The sequence below is a fragment of the Salmo salar genome, chromosome 24 (assembly GCF_965601325.2).
Source record: "Salmo salar chromosome 24, fSalSal1, whole genome shotgun sequence".
Classification (NCBI taxonomy): Eukaryota; Metazoa; Chordata; class Actinopteri; order Salmoniformes; family Salmonidae; genus Salmo; species Salmo salar.
Window position 1 is genome coordinate 15,180,442 of NC_138314.1, and position 11,397 is coordinate 15,191,838.

The following is an 11,397-nucleotide window of genomic DNA, read 5'->3' on the forward strand; positions in this document are numbered from 1 at the left end:
TTTTTTCCCCATGTCTACCCACTTTTTAATATTTTCCATTCCATAATCTTTGACATTTTACATCCATTTTCTTGTCCATTCTTTCATGCTGCCCAGCTCGTTATGTTAGCACCAGCTGATAAGCTTAGCCAAGCCTCCAAGTACCTAGCCTACCTGACTGACTGGTGGATAGCCTAGCATCTGTTGTTCAACCACAGCGACTATCACTATCATTAACCTTGCACCTGCTGAAGTCTCCCCCCCCTCCCTCCCCCCGCCTTCCCCGGCACCAGGCCTCTGTGTGTGGGCTTGCCCTCAGCGGGCTCCCCCTGCCGTCTCTCCCAGCCATGGGGTTTCAGATCCAGGGCATGGAGCTGTTTGCCATTGGTGTGGTCATGATCATGTTTGTGGCCGTGCTCAAGGGCTTTGGCATCCTGGAGCCCATGTCCTCCTTTGAAGGTAAGGGCCCTGAGGAGGCTCCAGTAGGCTAGAAATCCAATGAAATGGCAGGGAAGCAAAAAGGCTGGTGGTCTGTATCTTTTTATTCCATGTTCACAAATGGGGACATGGCATTTAGCTCGATGTTTCAGCTAAGGCAGGGCGTTAACTCTGCCATCTGAGGTTGGGTGTTCAAACTGTATCTTGTATTTGGGAGGCAAAGTGGATATGTGGTACCAGGGGGGGTTACACAGTAGATATGCTGGGATCATATCTGGTATCTGGGTAACTAGTATCTGGGATAGGGCATTTGGTGTTTGATATTTTGGCATTTGATATATTCTAAGATAGTATAAAAAGAAAGGAAGAAAGCTGCACACTCTATATATGTTCCCAACAATTGAATTGGTCAACTTAACCAAACCTAAAGCTGCCATCTTCTGAGGCTGGGGTAGGGCAGTGTGTATCTTGCAATTGGGCATTCTGAGATAGGGAATTGTGGTATCTATTAGGAAATATCTCTCAAGAGAAAAATGTTTTAGTGGACATTAAAGTAAAGTTTACTGTAAAGAATAACATCATTCAGATTCTATAATGTTCCCTTAATAATATATAGTTGGAGGCCAAAGGCCAGACAAAGTGTTCTGTAGCCACTGTGCCAAAGCAATTACAATAGAAAGCCTCCAACCCCACATTAAAGTGCTTCAGTTTAGACTTATCACAGACATCATAAGCATTAGAGAGTAGTATAATTCCATGTGTGCCTTTTATCTTATTATCTATGGATCAGGTAAATCATGTAGTATTTGACACATTTATTGCTCCTGTGGATAGACTCAAGCCAATGTGGCGATGGTGAATAATGTTGATCATGTAGTTGTTTGTGAAGGAGTGGTTCACCCATTATTTATAGTGTTCTTTTGTTCTATTGTTCTGAACCCAAACGTCCTCTCTTCTCGCTCTCAATTCCTCTACAGTGCATCTCTCTTCTTCTTCCCCCCCTCTCTCTCTCTCTCTCTCTCTCTCTCTCTCTCTCTCTCTCTCTCTCTCTCTCTCCCAATTCAATTCAAAGGGCTTAATTGGCACGGGAAACATATGTTTACATTGCCAAAGCAAGTGAAATAGATAATAAACAAAAGTGAAATAAACATTCAGAAATGAACATTAAACAATACACTAACAAAAGTTTCAAAGGAATAGAGACATTTCAAATGTCATTTTATGACTATGTACAGTAGTGTTATAACGATGTGCAAATAGTTAAAGTACAAAAGGGAAAATAAATAAACATAAATATGGGTTTTATTTACAATGGTGTTTGTTCTTCACTGGTTGCCCCTTTTCTTGTGGCAACAGGTCACAAGTCTTGCTGCTGTGATGGCACACCGTGGTATTTCACCCTATAGATATGGGAGTTTATCAAAATTGGATTTGTTTTCAAATTTGTCGTGGGTCTGTTCAATCTGAGGGTCACTCTCTCTCTCTCTCTTTCTCCCTTCTCCCTCTCAGTCCTTCCACAGTGCACCTTTCTCTCTCCTTCTCCTCTTCTCTCCTCCTCCCTCCCTCCCTCCCTCTCTCTCCATCTCTCTGTGGTCACATCTTCAGAGAGGCATGGCCCACACCCAGGTCTAGCATTACCTAGCATTAATTATACATGCAGTATTGAACAGGCTTTCTTTGAGACCGCCTAAATGTGGAGCCTGCAGTACTTTGCCAGGACCATGAAGGGCACTGGCCATCCCGCAATGGCCCCCAAAATCCTCTCCCACTGTTCAATAGTGTTCCGCAATAGCTTTTCCTCTACTCATTTTTCTCTCTCTCAATCTCTCTCACTTTCTTTCTTAAGTGCCCCTCTGATATACACTCCGTCCCAGCACAAATGGAAATAGAGAAATGCAAAGTCACATAGCCATAATAATAATAGTTACATAGCTAAATCGATCAGCAGTCAAATAAGGGCATCTGTTTTACCAGCTACATTATGTATATCCACCTAGCACCATTAACCACCATCCAATAATGGGTATGGGGTGGTGTGTGGTGTGTGTGTGTGTGTGTGTGTGTGTGTGTGTGTGTGTGTGTGTGTGTGTGTGTGTGTGTGTGTGTGTGTGTTTGTGTAACACACAAATCCCTAGTTGTTGCTTTTGAAATGAGACTTTTTACCAGTCCTAATGTGTGTTGTATTTTGGATCTGTTTGATTTATTTCTGGCATGTGTGGTGGTGCTGTGTATTCTGGATTGTGTGTGGCGTCAGTTAGACGAGAGAGTCTGGCCATTAATGTAATAATGGCCGTCGACTGATCAATACTGCTTGGACTCCTGCCTACTACTTAATTTATACTGCCACCAGAGGACAGTATTGATCACCCCCTGTATTTATCTCAATGGGGTCTTATTGTGTGTGTGTGTGTGTGTGTGTGTGTGTGTGTGTGTGTGTGTGTGTGTGTGTGTGTGTGTGTGTGTGTGTGTGTGTGTGTGTGTGTGTGTGTGTGTGTGTGTGTGTGTGTGTGTGTGTGTGTGTGTGTGTGTGTGTGAGTTGCAAATCAGTAGTATGATGACGTTGAAATAACAAGAGTTTTTGGCAAGTGTCACAGACCTTGAGTGAACCAGCGTCCGATGAATTACAGTAATGCTGTATATGTTCTGGCTGTGGATTTGTCCCAAATGGCACCCTATTCCTTATATAGTGCACTAATTTTGACAAGGGCCCACAGAGCCATTTGGGACGCATCCTGTGTGAAGCGTCAGCCTACTGAGAGCTGTGTTTATGAACTCTGGAGAGATGAGAACAATTAGACTTGAACTGGATCACAGAGCCTGCTGGGGACATGGGAGTTAGGACAGATGGCTGGGTGTCATTACTCTAAACTAAAGAGTCTTCCTTTCCTTGCCTCCTCTCCTTCATTTGCATTGATCTGAAAACATCGGCTTGGTGAAAGCAATTTGATGGATGTCTATTGGGTGTCAGCTTCCACCTGTCTTGTTCTGTCAGATCAGAGCAGATGAAGGAAAGAAGACGACATCAGACTATTGAGATGCAGCCATCTACACTGAGTCCTCAATGGCAAATGGGTTCACTAACAAGCACTGCATTAATGTTGTGGAAACATCTTGTTAAACATCTTCATAATGAATGCAGACTTCTTGTTACAGATTTGTTTTGTAAGCAGAGGGTGCGTGGGATTTCCTTTGTCGGTGGAACTGTCCCTAAATGTGTGGGATTTTTCACAATTATTAAAAAAATAAATGTGGCATGTCTGTATCTGAGGGTAGTTTTGACAGGAGTCCACAGGTTAATGGGATGAAGAGAATGAAAGGAGGAGGGGAAGCCAAGGAAATAAGTAGGGATGGAAGAGAGTAAATTCACACGGTTAAGTGACGTATGTCTGTTGGCTCGTCGGTGTTTGATTCAGCGGGATGATATGAGTAACCTCTCAACTGGATGTCCCAGGACTTGGGAGTAAAATGACGGGACAATAAGTAAACAATTGGAATAATCTTTTGGGAAAACAGCTTAAGAAATCTCATGGAAAGAAGGATTGTATTTGTTCCATGTAGTTTCAGTTTTATTTGAAAGGCTGTTTTATGTCCTTTTGGATATCATTGAGCTTGAATCTGGTCCAATCGCTTTTCATGGCTTCAACTTAAATCTCTCTGAATCCCAGTTGGAACTGTTCTCTCTAGAACTGTAGAACTCTCTGGAACTTGAAAGCATCCCAAGGATCCAAAGCAATATCTGTCTTTAGTTTGAGAGACAGATGGTGTTTTATTGAGAGACTGGCAGAGGGAAAGTGGGTACGGAGGGAGAGAGGACAGAGAGCCAGAATTTTCACGCTGGGGGAAACAAAAAGACGGAAAGACGGAGAAAGAAGGGGAGTTGAGTGTCAGGTGGGAGTCAGCCTTGTACTAATGTTCCTCAAATTGATGCACTTACTGGGACTCATCGACATCACAGAGACTGGTAAGAGAGATGGGGATGGAGGGAGAAAGAGAGAGGGAGAGAGAGGTTGGATGGAGGGAGATGGAGACAGAGAGAAAGTGTCCGAGAGAGAGGTAGTATGGTGGGAGTATGGAGGGAGAGAGTGGGACTAACTGCATTTATATAGATTGTCTGTTCCTCTCCTGTTCTCCCTAGTCAGTATCTGTGTTCCACAATTATTGACTTGACTTGACCATTTTCTCTGTTTTTTTTCTTCTCTTTTCTCATTCTCTGTATACCTCTCTTTAGTCCGTTAACTGTCTTTACATTTCTCTATCTCTCTTACTGTCTCTCTCACACACTCTCTCTCTCTTTCTCTCTCTCTCTCTGTTGTGTGTGTTTAAAGATGGTGAGTATGGAAGCAATAGAAATCTCTTGGTTTCTAGAAACTCCCCTTTTTTTTGAGCTATGTCTTGCTTTTCTTTCTCACAGTGTTAGTGCTTTCTCTTACTTTGTTAGAACAAGTAGGACTAATACACATAAAATAAAATCAGTCATAGTCATGGCTTTCATTGGATATTTCAGAATTAAGTTCTTTCAATGCCTTGCTATTGAATATTACTAATTTGGCACCTGTTCACTCAAATGTAATAAGTGAATACTAACAGAAAACGTAGTTTCTCTGCAAAGATCACACTTTAAAAGAAAGTACCTCCCTCTCTTTTTGAGTCCTCTTTTTGTTTTTATCTCACTCTTCAATTTCTTTCTAACTCTTTCTTGATCTGGCCCCTCTTTCCACCCCTTAAATTTGTTTTCCCTCTTCCTCTCTTTCCCTGCCTGCCATGGTCTCCCCATCCCTCTCTCCCACTTTCCTTCCTCTCTCCCTCTCTTTCCCCTCTCCTTCTCTCTATCCCCTTCTCTTTTCTCTCTTTCTCTCCCTCTCTCTCTCCCTCTTCCCCGCTCTTTCCTCCTACAGACAGTAGTGACAGTGATTTGGAGCTGTCTATAGTTCGTCACCAGCCAGAAGGCTTGGACCAGCTGCAGGTTCAGACGAAGTTCACCAAGAAGGAGCTCCAGTCACTATACAGGGGCTTCAAGAATGTACGTAGGGGAGCAGAGAGGATGGGGTGGGGATTCTGTAGGACTGTATTTCGGAGGTATTTGTTTGCCTTTATTTTAAGCAGGTTGAGCTTGGATCTTTATTTGTGGGCAGTTTGGAGTTCTACATAAGAATGTAGAATAAATTAGAGTAGATTTGAGCTTATCGATGTACTGAAATTACTTCACCATTAATAGGCATATGGCTAATTTCCCTGTAACTCTTTTTATCTCTCTCTCTCTCTCTCTCTCTCTCTCTCTCTCTTTCTCTTTTTATCTCTCTCTCTCTCTCTCTCTCTCTCTCTCTCTCTCTCTCTCTCTCTTTTTTTATCTCTCTCTCTCTCTCTCTCTCTCTCTCTCTCTCTCTCTCTCTCTCTCTCTTTATCTCTCTCTCTCTCTCTCTCGTAGGAGTGTCCGAGTGGTTTGGTTGATGAAGAGACGTTCAAGACCATCTATTCTCAGTTCTTTCCCCAAGGAGGTGAGCGGATAGAACTATCTCCATTGAAGCTACTCTCTGGCTCTTTGTGCCTGGAATATGATAAAAGCACACCTGAACTACAGGGAGAATAACAGGAAAAGCTTATGGTTACTGATTATTTGAATGTCTGCCTACCCCCAACATTCTCTCCTCCCCTCCACCTCTCTCCTCTCCTCATCCCTTTTCCCCTAACCTCTCTCTCCCTTCTTCAACCCTTTTCCTGTACACTACCTCCCCTATCTTTCCTTTCTTATGTTCCTCTCTTCTCCCCCCACCCCACTCTCTCCCTCTATCCTACAGACGCCACCACCTATGCACATTTCCTGTTCAATGCGTTTGATATGGACAGAAATGGCTCCATTCGTTTTGAGGACTTTGTGATCGGCCTGTCTGTTCTTCTGAGAGGGTCAGTCACAGAGAAACTCAACTGGGCCTTCAACCTGTATGACATCAACAAGGATGGATACATCACTAAAGAGGTACACTGTGATTGGCTTCTATAGAAACACCGCATATCTAAATGATTGGCTACAGATGTAGGATCTTAATTAGAGTACTCTTTTGTTACTGAGAATTTTCCTGCACCACAGGAAATGCAAACGTGTAGTGTATTCATGGTTTAAAAAGGCTTCTAAAGTCATTAATTTCCACTTAACATTTCAGAATTGATTTGCCCTAATGAAAAGTGTATCAACCCCTAAAAAAATGTCCATTCATTATTATCCACATAATCATTCACATTTCCTGTTGCTGCAGGATTATTTACCTGCTGTAGCAAACTGGCTCAAATTAAGATCCTACATCTGTAGCTTTAGATACATCACGGTAAACTATGACCCCTCTCTCCCTCTGTCTCTTCTCTCTTTCTTTCTCTGTCTCCCTCTCTCTCCCTCTCTCGCAGGAGATGCTGGCTATTATGAAGTCCATCTATGATATGATGGGCAGGTACACCTACCCAAGTGTACGGGATGAGGCACCCTCTGAACATGTGGATAAGTTCTTCCAGGTGCACACAAACACACTCACACAACATGCACACACAACATGCACACACGCCTCAACAAAATGTTTCTTACTCACTGAACATGCTCTCGTCCTCTCTCCTTACTTCATTCATTCTGCCCCTCCCTCTCTCCCTCCCTCCATTCCTTTCTTCTTTCTTCAGAAAATGGACAGAAACAGAGATGGAGTGGTGACCATTGAGGAATTCATTGAGACCTGTCAGAAGGTACCACAGTTACAAAACATGCATCAACACAACAGCAGACCTGTGCGCTACCTCACACTTTGACATAATTAATAAAAGACATAGATGATGTTAACAAAATCACTTGAAGGGGGTATGCATAAGACATTCATAACACCTTTATGAAACCAGTCATAACACCGTTGGGTGTTGCAGTATCATTCATTACAAACCGTTAACAGATTTATTCAACATTAGTCATAAGATGTACAGTGGAAATGTGTATTTATACTGCCGCAGTACCCAATCCTCAGTTACACTATTCACATAACATGCTCACACAGGAAGCGGCGCAGGTCCTAATCCAGGCACTTGTCATCTCCCGTCTGGATTACTGCAACTCGCTGTTGGCTGGGCTCCCTGCCTGTGCCATTAAACCCCTACAACTCATCCAGAACGCCGCAGCCCGTCTGGTGTTCAACCTTCCCAAGTTCTCTCACGTCACCCCGCTCCTCCGCTCTCTCCACTGGCTTCCAGTTGAAGCTCGCATCCGCTACAAGACCATGGTGATTGCCTACGGAGCTGTGAAGGGAACGGCACCTCCATACCTTCAGGCTCTGATCAGGCCCTACACCCAAACAAGGGCACTGCGTTCATCCACCACTGGCCTGCTGGCCCCCCTACCTCTGAGGAAGCACAGTTCCCGCTCAGCCCAGTCAAAACTGTTCGCTGCTCTGGCACCCCAATGGTGGAACAAGCTCCCTCACGACGCCAGGACAGCGGAGTCAAACACCACCTTCCGGAGACACCTGAAACCCCACCTCTTTAAGGAATACCTAGGATAGGATAAAGTAATCCTTCTAACCCCCCCCCTTAAAAGATTTAGATGCACTATTGTTAAGTGGTTGTTCCACTGGATATCATAAGGTGAATGCACCATTTTGTAAGTCGCTCTGGATAAGAGCGTCTGCTAAATGACTTAAATGTAAATGTAAATGTAATGCTGGGACCAGCACAGGGTAAGTGGTTAGTGACTGTGTGCATTGAGTGTTCTGTGTCCTCTCTCATGATCTTTCAACATAGCAGGATGCCACCTTGGAATTATCATTATTAGCTTACTGAATTATGAACTTTTCTGGTAGTGGGGTGGTTAAGAATAATAATTGTTTAGTTTGTGATGAAAGCACCAAATCATATAGTCAAAATGTAATGGTCACATGCACATAGTACAATGAAATGCTTCTGGGAACCCAGAGAGGAACATTTGGTGATGCACAATATTTGCAGCATGTGCTAAGGGAACTGCATCTATGTTGTTATCTAGCTGACATGTTTTAGCTAGTACAGTGTCAATGTCTTCATCAAATACCATCAGAACCAGTGATGTAGTGGTAAAGAAATAGGTGGCTGTTGGCTGTCAATGCAGTAACAGGTGGCAAAACACCAGTCTCTTCGTCAACAGGGAAGAGGTGACTCCAGGATGCTGGCCTTATAGGCAGAGGTGCAAAGAAAAAGCCATATCTCAGACTGGTCAATAAAAAGAAAAGATTAAGATGGGCAAAAGAACACTGGACAGAGGAACTCTGCCTAGAAGGCCAGCATCCTGGAGTCGCCTCTTCCCTGTTGACGTTGAGACTGGTCTTTTGCGGGTACTATTTAATGAAGCTGCCATTTGAGGACTTGTGAGGCGTCTGTTTCTCAAACTAGACACTCTAATGTACTTGTCCTCTTGCTCAGTTGTTTGTGCACCGGGGCCTCCCACTCCTCTTTCTATTCTGGTTAGAGCCAGTTTGCTCTGTTCTGTGAAGGGAGTAGTACACAGCGTTGTACGAGATCTTCAGTTTCTTGGCAATTTCTCGCATAGAATAGCCTTCACTCCAATATAAAGTGGGTTTTTTTTCAAAGTTGCCAGGATGTCAGGTGTCCTACTTATATTTAACTAGGCAAGTCAGTTAAGAACAAATTCTTATTTACAATGATGGCCTACCGGGGAACAGTGGGTTAACTGCCTTGTTCAGGGGCAGAACGACAGATTTTTACCTTGTCAGCTCAGGGATTCGATCCAGCAACCTTTCGGTTACTGGCTCAACGCTCTAACCACTAGGCTACCTGCCGCCCCTATATCAGTACACTCATGACAATCTAAGCACTACGAAACTTATTTTTGATCAAATAAGCCACATGTAGTAAATAAGCCATTACATTGTTTGTTAACCAAATTCGACACTCTCTCATTGACCTCCATACAAAAACTACTCAGTGAGCCAAAAGAAAATAAAAAAAAAAACGCCACCTGCGTTTTTTGGACCCAATTATCCCTCTCACTTCACATCTTCCTCTCTGGTGTGACTCGCAAATGTCAGTTAATTAGTGTAGCTCCCGCCTTGGGCAATCAGTATAATTTTGTAAATGTCAGATCTTCATGGCAAGATGCATCATTCACCCAAGTTTTGTCAAAATCTGGCCAGTGCTCTCTGAGATATCGCATGTGACTAACGTACGAACGGACAGACAGGCGGACGGAGATTTCATTGTGGGGACAAGAAAGATCTTGAAGGTGTTATGACTGGGTTCATAAAGGTGTTGTGAATGTCTTATGTAAACCCCTTTCAAGTAAAGTGTTACCTGGATGTCAATGGAAGATTTTCTGAATGTTTGAATTTGTGCACCAATAATCCAAGTGAACAAAGAACCAGACTCATGACTTTCATTCAACAGTCTGTCCTGTCTGTTTGTCTTCCAGGACGAGAACATCATGAACTCCATGCAGCTCTTTGAGAACGTCCTCTAGAGCCCAGCAGAACATTCTACGTCATTCTCCCATCGTCCGATCCCGTCCTCCTGTCTATACACAACCCCTGTCCAATCGAAAAATACACATACACACACACACACACACACACACACACACACACACACACACACACACACACACACACACACACACACACACTCACACACACACACACACACACACACACACACACACACACACACACACACACACACACACACACACACACACACACACACACACACAGACATACACACACACTCAATTTAGTGCATCCTAATCTAGGATGGCTAATCCACAGATATGTACTAGCAGAGTTCATTTACTGCTGTACTAGCCTCAACCTGCCACTGCTTGTGGACTAAAGAGCGCACTAGAGAAAGAAAAGAGGAGAGAAGAGAGCTACTGGGACCTCTTCTACTTTACAGCTTGTCAGCTTCTCAAAGAAAGGAGAAAGAAGGACCGAACTGCTCAACACTGACGATCCGAGGAGCTTCTAGAACTCTGCCTTCTCATTGGACCAAAAAGAAAAATGACTAATCAAAAGATGGCAAGAGAATGTGAGAGTGGCAATAGTGGAAACTCATCATGATGTGGCTGACCTCCAGACCAGGATCCTGTAGCTATAACACATAAGTACAGTAGCCTCCGCACTTACACATACTATATGGGGACGCACTGACACACTTCTTTGAAGAGTGTTTAAGAGAGTTGATGTAGCGTACAGCAAGCTGGATTGATCCTGAGCAAGGACACCAGCACCAAACACCACAGGGACACTAAAAAGAAAAGAACGGAAGCATGCGCTTGCACTAAGAATCATTCATATTCTACAATATGCACCAGAAGAGAATGCATTGTAAATATAGATAGTCACAGTAGACCACTAAAAGAAAACTCAGTGTGTATGTAGATATGTATAGACAGTAATATATAATAATAACATAAATAATGTTAGGCGTTGTGCTCTCGTCTGTACTGCTCTATTAGTAGTAAGTAATAGGTGGGGTTAAGGTTAAGGCCAAACAAAATCTGTGGGGAAGTTTTCTTAACACTTACAGAATACAAATTGATGGAATTGTAGCCTTACATGTTTAGTATAAGTCTTTTTGGATAATTTGATCGTACAGGTATTTTGTTTCATTTCAAGTCCGTTCTGGAGTTTTGAGTTACCCCTACGGGCGGTGGGCTCTAACCCTACTGGTTGCGTCTGGCCACAGTTCTAGGTGACACAGGGAGGGTCACTGGTTCTGTTCTGTCACCAACGGACCAGCGAGTCAGAATAAGCATGAGATGTACAGTATGTCAGTGCCTCCTTATAATGTGTGTAACAACAAGACAGATATACTAAGACGTATATGTGTTAGAAACTAAAGCCATCCTCAGATGAATACAGAGTATACAGCTATGGCTTGATCCCTCTTCTCAATCATTCAACAGAAGTTTTGTTTTGTTAATGTCCCAAAATGGCACCCTATTCCCTTTCAGGAATAGGGTCCATTTGG

General features: G+C 43.3%; 1 protein-coding gene across 1 annotated transcript; it reads left to right on the forward strand.

Moving 5' to 3' along the window:
- Positions 1 to 326: 326 nt before the first annotated feature.
- LOC106584951 (calsenilin) lies at positions 327 to 9,889 on the forward strand. Its single transcript, XM_014170636.3, has 7 exons — positions 327 to 438; positions 5,313 to 5,437; positions 5,843 to 5,912; positions 6,213 to 6,391; positions 6,814 to 6,918; positions 7,078 to 7,140; positions 9,842 to 9,889. Exons 1-7 carry the CDS (start codon positions 327 to 329, stop codon positions 9,887 to 9,889), a joined length of 702 nt encoding a protein of 233 aa, XP_014026111.1.
- The last annotated feature ends 1,508 nt before the right edge of the window (positions 9,890 to 11,397 follow it).

Bases quoted from the DNA above. Each gene is read 5' to 3' on its own strand.
- LOC106584951 (XM_014170636.3), top strand. From the start codon at position 327: ATGGGGTTTCAGATCCAGGGCATGGAGCTGTTTGCCATTGGTGTGGTC. The intron at 439-5,312 runs GTAAGGGCCCTG...TTCCTCCTACAG, and splicing joins GCCCATGTCCTCCTTTGAAG to ACAGTAGTGACAGTGATTTG. The intron at 6,919-7,077 runs GTGCACACAAAC...TTCTTTCTTCAG, and splicing joins ATGTGGATAAGTTCTTCCAG to AAAATGGACAGAAACAGAGA.